Source organism: Gopherus flavomarginatus, chromosome 1 (assembly GCF_025201925.1).
Source record: "Gopherus flavomarginatus isolate rGopFla2 chromosome 1, rGopFla2.mat.asm, whole genome shotgun sequence".
NCBI lineage: Eukaryota > Metazoa > Chordata > Testudines > Testudinidae > Gopherus > Gopherus flavomarginatus.
In genome coordinates, this window is record NC_066617.1 from 208,038,978 (window position 1) to 208,049,026 (window position 10,049).

Consider the following 10,049-nt stretch of genomic DNA (forward strand, 5'->3'; position numbering starts at 1 on the left):
GCCCCTAGTTCTTATATTATGGGAACAAGTAAATAACTTTTCCTTATTCACTTTCTCCACACCACTCATGATTTTATATACCACTTATCATATCCCCCCTTAGTCTCCTCTTTTCCAAGCTGAAAAGTCCTAGCCTCTTTAATCTCTCCTCCTATGGGGCTCGTTCCAAGCCCCTCCAGTTGTAATTCTTAAGGAAGCTAAAAACCAAAATGAAAATCAACAAATTGCATCAGGGACAAATGATTCATTTTCTGCATCATGTTATAGCTGGGGTTGTGGTCAGGAAAGGCAAGAAGATCTCAGTTCTTCAATTTAAAGTAGTATAGCTAGGTCTAATAGGGGGCAGGGACTAATTGCTCATGGGGGTAAGTGGGGAAAAGGGTTTCCTAAAGTAGAGTGGAGAATACTGGGTGGAGACAAGTGGGGCAGGTGCAACTTTTTTTTTTTAAAAAGCCAGTTTGCTTTGATGGGATTCAATACCCTGAATATTAATTTTTCCATAAATTGTTTTCTTAGTTTGCAAAAGCATTGGTGACAAGCAAAATCTGATTAATACTCACCTGAATCAGTTTTGGGAAAGGTTTGGGCCAGACTTATTCATTCAGCCATCTTTGAATTGCTTTGTTTTCTTTCTTACTGTTTGTTTCAGTCAACCAATCAGAGAACAGAAAAATGCCACATGATCACCCATACTCTGAGTATGTGAAATCATAGTTAGCATGCACTGTTTCAAGTCTGGATGCCAAGAATGGCCAGGTTCATCATTTGGGATTTAGAGTGCATTAGATTTTCATCCAAGGGGAGGAATTTTATTTTTATTTTTTTGTTTTATTAGTTTGCCAAGCCTTTCTTTTAGTATATTTTACTGAAAAAGAACATTGTGGATTAAGGATATGGAAACACAATTATTTTTTTTAAATCTTACCAAAACAATCCAAGAATTTTCCAGAAAAATGTCAAAATTTATATTTGTATATATAGATACACAATATAAATTGTGTCTTTTCTGGAAAAATCAGAACAGCTGCCATAGTTCCTCTGTGGTCCTTCATCAGATCACCTCTATCAGACAGAAAAGCTGTTTTAGGCTCCATCAGAAAGACCAGTATCAAAGCAAGATCATTAGATTAAATTCAACCCTGTGTAGAAGGCCAGCACAAGCCCTATCCACCACATAAATATCTCTTAGTACTTGAAAATAGGGCGTCAGTGGGATGTAAGGGGCACACAGACCTCATGCTCACCTTCTGCACAGTAAGTATATATCACCCTTACTTTCTAACTTTCAGTGGTCACCTTACAGAGTCTAAGGAGCATATCCTCAGCTGGTGAAAACTGCAATATGTCCACAGACTTCCATGGAGCTATGGCAGTCTGCACCAGCTGAGGATCTGTCCCCTACATTTTTAAACACTTAGCATTCCAGATGATGTATTTTATAGAACATGAACGCAGCAAATTATTGTAATGGGAACTCATTAAGACCCTGAAACACTTGGGCCAGATGCCAATACAGCATCTAGAACAAAACATTTTCTGACAGTTCTGCCCACACATACTCCAAATATAGTGTGTCCTGGACCAACACAACCTAAGCTAAAAAGACTACTAAGTCTAGGACAAAAAGCACAAAATTCAGCATTCTGAATAACAAATGCAGGAAGGTTTGAGTGGTAAGGTCAGCAAACTAGCCTGACATCCTTTATATACTCTGTTCCCATTCTTGATGGGAAGTATTGTTGTCAGATACTTGATTTTGATAGCACATCCAACAAATGACTACAGCAATCTCATAGACTCAGACTTTAAGGGTAGAATGGACCGTCATGATCATCTAGTTTGACCTCCTGCACATTGCAGGCCACAGAACCTCACCCACCCACTCCTGTAATAGACCCATAATCTCTGACTGAATGACTAAAGTCCTCACATCATGATTTAGAGAAAGGTGGACTCAAAATGACTATAAAGAAGGTTGAGTAGGTTGTTGTATTCTAATAGGCTGAACATCTAATGTTCTAATAAGAAATATAAGATTGGACCCGTCTTATAGAGATGATGTATTGGGTCCTGAAGTAAAATTCCCTTTCCTTTATGGACAAAGGTATGAGGACCTATCTACTATAAGCCAACACTGATTTGGGCCTCAAGGACTTCTGTGAAAACCTTTCACAAAGACTGATTGGATTGGAAATAATAGAGATAATCAACCTAATCAGACATAGGGCCATGACACTACCTTAAGGCTTTAGGAAGCTCACCCAAATCTCTTCTACTGGAGAACTCAGCAATTTGAACAGAGCACCTCATTGCAGTTTATTACATGTACCTGGTTTCCAAATTCAATTTCTAAAAGATAAGAATATTATTTAGAGGCAGGGCTGAAATTACTGTGAGAAAGTGGTCAGAAGAGTAGAGAAGTTAACTTGAGTGAAAAGGCTAGATGAATAAGAAGACAGACCTCCAGTGACCATTATCATGGATCATTCATCTCCCAGCTTCTGAAACTCTTTTGCATCTTTTGGTCATTACTGATGATCAATTTCCCATCTAGGTAAAGGTAACAACTACAGGTGCAACTCTGTAATGGAAACAGAGCTAACATTAAGGGCAATCTTTACAAGTGATATTATTGACCTGTCATGATGCTTTGAGTACCACTGAAAAGAGTTACAATTCTTTCAACTGAAAAAAAAACCAAGATGGCAATATATACCAAAATATTTCATTTTTTATTAAGCTAAACGCTTATCAGAAAAATTTGTTGGTAGCTAAAATGAAGGATTGGTGAATGAGTTAGATTAAAATAAAGTCCAGTCCAAACTTTTACCCAGATCTCAAATTGTATCCAAATCAATCCTATTTGAATATTGAAAATAAAAAAGCTTGATAAACTCCCCTCCTCCCTCATTTTCATATGATCCTGAGATTTGTAGTTTGGGCCATTGTTAGAAGAGAATGCATTCAAAAAGTGTGTGTGGAGTAAAGGGTGCAGAAGAGGGGGACTTTTCTTGCCATATTCCATCCTGACTGGAAGCAGTAGAACCATGTAAAAACATGTTCTCACAAGATTCCATGTCTGATTTCATACCAAAGAGATTCAAATAAGTTTTGAATGCTTGTCAGAACCAATCTCTAAATCTTTTGCTGTTCACTCACAACTGGTTTAACACTTATTTTCATTAACTCACAATCAGCCATTTTGATCAAAATAAGTTGAATTTAAGCAGCACAAGTCAAGTATTTTCAATGGGATACCTCAGAACTGAAAGCCATTTCTAGGTCTATAAATATTGCTATTAACTTAATGGTGAAAGACAATGAGTTTGGAACATAAAATAACGAAACAAATTGGACTAATAGAATCTATATGTCCTCCGTTGTGCAAGCATTGGAAAGATTCCTTGATATAAAGATGTCTTGTTTTTCCCAGTAATGCTAGGGGATATGTATGATTAATTTCCTCATCTTCCCCACAAAGCATACATTACTCCATGAAGATAATATGCAAAAATATTGCATTCTAAGGTGCCTATCTCTTCCTTTTCATTGTATAGGAAGCCTAACTCAGCTTTGCGGATTGTTGTGTTATTCCTGTGATTTTCTAGGAACCTAAAACTAAGGTGCCATAATACTGGGTGTAGCAATGCCTAAGTCCCTTCATGGAGCCCACCCTTGGTTTATTAGTCATGATATGTCCATGAATCAATGTATCATAAATGTTACTATAGTATTCATGTTAAAACTACTCAAGTTGAAAGCACATAGAAAAACAAAATGGTTGTTCTATGAGTATTTTCATTGAGGTTTCTCTTTCCTTCAGCAGCTTCTGTTTCTAGAGTTCTAGGAATGTCCTGCAGAATTTTTTTTAAAAAGAACCTATTTCTTATTGAATATGGGAGAACCTAGTACCTGCAAAAATGGTATTAAGATTGTATATGTAATTCATATTCTCTTGGGAACTTTTCTTCCCAAAATTCCTTTTGTTGCCTCAGAGATTATCAAGTTTTTCTATTAAAAAAGAAAAAACCCAACAACAAACAACAAAAACCACCTCCTAGACAATTAGAACTGATCAGACACCAGGACATTTTTTTTAAAAAAAGTTATGAAAAAATTCAATTCCCCGCTCCCTCAAAATGTCAACAATTTCCTCAAATCAAAATTGTGAAATTTCCAAAATTTCTGACCAACTCTGCTAATAACTAATTGTGATGATTAAAGAATATCACTAACAGACTTTGGTAGGAAGCTCATTCAGTTCTCACTGGCTGAAAGGATGGTGACTAGAACTGTAAGAATTTAAGAAAACATGTCCATTTGGGGCAATTTTTGAATCATAAAATGTAAAGATACAAACATCTACATTTATGTGAAATTCTGGGGGGCCTCAGGATTTGGAAGAATATCTAGCATTATTTTTTTCTTTTATAAAGAAGAGAAACGTAGGAGAGGATGACTAATTTCATATATAAAACAACATGTTCTTGTGATAGAGCTGAGGAAAAACTGCATATAAGGTAACTGAGGGTGGAGGGTCAGAACAGTGTGTCCAAGGTTTCAGACAACTTTATCTTGCATAGAGTTGGGCTTACAGTATTACAGGCAGGGTTGGTATTAGACTTGCTAGGGCCTTGGGCAGAAACTAAGGAGCCAAAGCAGAAGCCTGAGCCCTGCTTCGCAGGGCTGAAGCTGAAGCCTGACCATGTAACTTAGCTTTGAGGGGGCACCCTGTGGCGTGGGGCCCTGGGCAATTGCCCTGCTTGCTACCCACTAACACCAGCCCTGATTACGGGAAATGCACAGATGGCAGATGGTGGTTAGTCCTGGACCTGGGAACCAGACAGGAGTATAAGAAGCTATAGAAGTATTACAGCACTATAGATGCACATCTAGAACACCCATAAAGAGGAGTACTCTGCCCTTTACATGTCTGATGTATGCACAACAAGAAGACATTAAAAAGCTGAGCCTGAAATTCTGTTTTAAACCCAACCTATTGTGCTTTACTATTGCAGCAGTATCAAAATCAGTGACTTATGCAGACCATGGGAATTTCACTAGTAAATCTATCAGCGATATCAGTCAGATTTTTAAGTGTTTGGTTATAAAAGAGGCTGAGTAATCAAGAATAAATAACTGTGATCTAGGAAGATTCAGGTTCTAGTTTTTGTGGAATATACAGCCACATCCTTTAAAAATGCCACAGGAGCTTGTGAGGAAATTTGGGGTCTTGCAGATTCCAAGAGGCTTTTTCGAAAATGAATGACAGTCTCAGGGGTCTGCAGACCTTTCTTTTTAACTATTCCTACAGTGCAATCCATTAAATACTGTAATTACGTGAGAAGGAGTTTATCCCTGGTCTTGAGTCAAATTCTACCTCCATTTACCTGTGTGGAACTCCTCTGATTTAAACAGAGTTGTATCTATATAAATGAGAGCAGAACTGAACCCTTTACGCGGACCAATTCTCCTCTGGTCAGAATCGGCATGCAGAAGGAGCCAGGAAGAGCAGAGTTCTGCATGTCTCAGGAGCTGCAGAGTGTTCTCTGTAATTTTGTCGTCCACAAATGGCTTCCACCTATGTAGACGTGCTGTTGAAGAGGCACGTCTGCTGCTTGAAAATTTCTGACTGTGAATCTTCCCAAGTCTTTTATGTATGTGATGGGGAGAAAGCAGTGCAGCTATGAAGCAGAGTTGCTGAGCAGAATTGTAAAGGTGGGGTGTAAAGCTGAGAAAAGAAAAACCGATATAAAATACATCTGCCCATTTGGGGCAATTGCCATCTGCTTTCCCCAGCCGTCCCACCATCTCCACTTAGTTATTTGGAGTACATCTGATGACCGAATCTCACCCCAACTATTTCTCACACCATGAGCTGTGCTCTGTTCCTGGAGAAAGTTAAACAGGACAAGGGGAAATGGAGAATATTATCCTTGCCATCTTGTTTTATGGAAAATGCAGAAAAAAACCAAAAACAAACAAACAATCTACTGTGTCTTCCTTGAACAGTCGTAAAAAAATTAAAAAGAAACAGGCTGTCCCTGTCCCCATGTTTCCATCAGCTGCTGTTCATTCTGGAAAACCACTGACAATCACTCAGTTTAGAAAGAAAAATGAGCGCACATCACATTGGAAGTTTTAATTTTCCCTATACATCATCAGAACCTTGACTTCTCAACAATTATCTTCTTTCTGGGGATCACTTCCATATTAAGTTTTCATCCACTTGTTTATGCCATTTGTGATGTCACAAATATTCCATACTAAACATGACGTCAGTGACATCATTATAACATCAGTGGATGAATTTCTAATGTAAGGCAAAAATGGTGAATGAAAGTAGGAATTAATAGCGAGGAAGAGAAATACAGGACATGCAATAGAGGTCACGTGGCTTAGAGGAACATGCCCAGGGTTGTGAGCCCAGAACTTCTGATTCCTACCTTTGCAACGGAATGATCCTTATAACACTGTACACCTAAACAGCACTTTACAACCACTGTTAGTCCCCACAATGCCTTTTCTGTTTAAAGCATCATTGCCTCATTTTACAGTTGAGGGGAACTTATGCTTAGAGAGATTAAGACCTACATTTTCAGACATATTCACTACATGTGCATACCACACATGAGATCTGCTAGAGTTTGACAGTTGGACGGACAAGGAAACTCATTCTATTTACCTACATGGGAAACGTGTGGTGATCCTGACACTGCTCTTCCCATACCGATCATTGACTTCTGTGGAGCTCTGCATAGGTGCAGGGGTCTGCCTGCACAGAGCAGCTCACAGGATTGGGGCCAGAGTGATCAGGAAAATCATTGGCACACATCTTGTTAATTTCATAATTTTTTTTACCCTCAGCTGCCCTCTAATCATTCTCAGGTGTTTTTGTTGTTGTTGTTGTTTTGTTTTGCCACATGTAAGTAATGGTGACTCATTAAAAAGTCAACATATGCTAACAGTTATTTCTTTTTGTGAGTATAAGGAAAAACTGTTATCTCAGACACAGCAATGTGCTAACGGTTGATAACTGTTTGCTTTTAATGGCCGCTTTAATCAAATATTTTAATGTCAGTTTATAGGAGGGGAAACAGTCAAAGAGGCTACATAATTCACCTGGGAGACACTGATCTAGAGGTTTAAGCATGGGTCAAAAGCATTTTTCCCTACTAGTCTTAACCAGCTCTAGAAATTTTAATCCAAACATACGCCTAGATCAAAACAAGGCACAAGAACATATTTTAATGAGCATCAAATTCACCCACACTACCACATTTAAAAATAACCACAAACTCAGTGATTACCTGTGCATAGTACTTAATTTTAAAATCTTGTCAGTCCTCTGAAATTAGTAGTGCTTTTGGACAACTTATTAACTGTATGTTTCCTCAACATTCTGTAAATTTGATTAAATAATTTTTGCTTGTGTCCATTATATATTCATAAGTGCAATAAACATGAAAACTGTCTCTAGATTAAATTTCTTAGAAGACGTAATTGAAATATTTTCCTCTTTTTACAATAAATTACGTATAACCTCACTTAAACCATGTGGCAAGACAAATTAACAATTGTAATTCCAAACCAGTCAAATCAAAATACATACAGACATTAATTTTTCTTTAGATTACATAAACACATTGCTGAAAGGCATATAGTTAGCTGTGTACCTGTTTCAGAAAATAATGTACTTTCACAATAAAACCGAACCACACTGATCACTAATGCCCAAACAGCAGCATCTAATTCCAGTTTTAGCAGATATGTTGTTAAGTTATGGACGGTCACTTTGCTAGGTAAGCTAGTTTAAATGATTACAGAAAAATTTCTTCCTTCTCTCCACAGCTGCTAACAACCAGCGTGATGCTTTAAACACAAAAGATAAAAAATCATCCTATTCCCTTTGACACCCTTCCCAATTAGCTGAAATAAAATGAATCACAAACTAAATGATTATATTGCTCACCATTCAAGATGCTCTGGAACAAGAAGATAGCCAATATCCACATGCCCCTGCTCCTTTCTATCCTCCCAGCTATGTGCTTTTAGCTTTCCACTCTTTTCTTTGCCTTCAGTTTTCCTATTTATCAACTGCAAGGTTAAAGCTGCAAGCTAAGAGGGAAGATCAGTCCAGCTTATTTTGCTGGTAGCAGTGTAGCTGCTTGGAGAATGCGTGTATGTGTCTGATTGTCCTTAAAGCAAGTGATCTATCTCTCCTTTAGCTTCTGTTCTCCACTGACACTTGCTTTCTGTTTCAGAAAGATGCAGCTAGAGGGAAAAGGGAGGCGGGTGCTTTAATGCCAGGTGTGTCGTTAGCTCAGGGAGACACCAGCAGGTTTGCAGAGGCAGGTCCACAGGTGAAAAAATCCTCCAATGCAAGCATAAGATCATCGCTGGTAATATCCAACCCAGATCTGCAGAAACCAGGCTGCATATACACCACCCTTCAACCACCACATCCAGGCAGCAAGCAAGCAGACAGGCACATCTTTCCTCTCCTTCAGCTTTAATCACATTGATCCCTCTGCTAACCTTCTCTGCCTCTGAGCAGAACAGAGGAAAGTATTAACCCTATCACAAGCCTCTGTCAGTTGTAGCCCTCTGAGTTCCTACAGCAGAAGAAAATATCCACAGAGGGGAAAACCAAAACTGATATAATAAAGTGGAATTTAGTAATAAAGTGGAAGTTACTAAATTTTGATTATATTGGGGTCTTGCTAGTATCAATTGAATGTTTACTGATAGTTATATATAATGGCTATTAGGAAGATGTATAGAAAGATACACTGGAGGGACCATCAGGAAAATAAATTGAACTAAATCATATTAAGCATTACAATTTTTAAACTGTCCTATGTCTGTCCAGTTCTATTTTTAAATAGTGTGTTACACAGTACTTTTTTAGCTGCAATAGGCTCATTGAGTTTGAAATCTCTTTTACTGAAAGGAACAGCTGAATTTCATATGTTAAAGTAAATGAGAGAGCATAAAGTCATCAAACCAATAACTGTATTGTCCAAGCCAGAAGAAAATGCCAGTGCTCCAAGGATAAAGATCTAGACTAAGAAGTGAAGAAGACAGGGACCATGAAGATGGGCTCAAGAAAGTTGTTCCATGAATGGGGTTCCCCGTGAATGAAAACATGATGGCCGTGATTGTGTGAAAAGTTTACGCTGGAAATGTGGTGGAAAGGAGATAATGCGGGGCAGCAAGGAGCTTCTCAAGGGAAGATAAGCTGGGAGAGGCAGAGTTGTGTCATGTTTTGAAAGGTGTGACAAGCTATTAGCAGATGGAGAGCCAGCAGAGGGATTCAAAAAGGAAACAGAAGCCACCAAATTAATAGACAAGGAAGCTGACCTCAGTGGATGTATTTTGTAGGGATTGAAGGGGGAAAATATGTGTATATTTGGGAAGCCAAAGAGGAGGATCCTGCAGAAGTTGAGGTGGATATAATACGGACATGGACAAGAGATTTGGTTGTGGAGGTGGAATAAAAAGCATGGATCTTGGCGATTTTGAGGAGGAAGCAGCAGCAGGATTTGTGAGGCAAGGAAGAGGGAAGAGTCAAAAGTAACCTCCATACTGAGGTCTGACTGATTGGTAGGCTGGATAGAAAAGAGGGAGAGGAAGTGAAGAAGTCTAAGGATGAAAGATAAGAAGGGGACTAGTTAAATTTAAGTTGCTTCCAGAGAAGATTTTTGAGGCTCAGCTAATGATCCATTTACTCCACCTTTCCCAGCTGTCTCTGCAATAAACATAACTCCACAAATTATCCACACAAAAAATCTCCTTCCATTTCCAACCCTAGAACACTGAAGACCACTTTTGAAAACATTGCATTAAAATATGAGTGTTGAAGAGCAACTAGGCTCTTAATATATTGATCTTCAAGGATCCCAATATCCCAATTACCTGCACATTGCTCCTTACATTTAAAAAAATATTAGAAACCAATAGGATTTTCTGTACGTTGGAACACATGTATCTAGTGCTCATGTATCTAGCCAGACTGTCTTTGGAATTCTAGAGACAAGGTGGGTGAG

The 10,049-nt window shown here is 38.4% G+C and overlaps 1 protein-coding gene across 1 annotated transcript in view; it reads right to left on the reverse strand.

The window, feature by feature from the left end:
* Nucleotides 1–8,116, reverse strand: part of DSCAM (DS cell adhesion molecule) — a 680,512-nt gene extending 672,396 nt beyond the window's left edge. The window contains exon 1 of the mRNA XM_050933241.1: nucleotides 7,973–8,116. Coding sequence (XP_050789198.1) covers nucleotides 7,973–8,015 — 43 coding nt within the window. The 5' untranslated portion in view covers nucleotides 8,016–8,116. The remainder of the gene's footprint in view (nucleotides 1–7,972) is intronic.
* Between the last annotated feature and the right edge of the window lie 1,933 nt (nucleotides 8,117–10,049).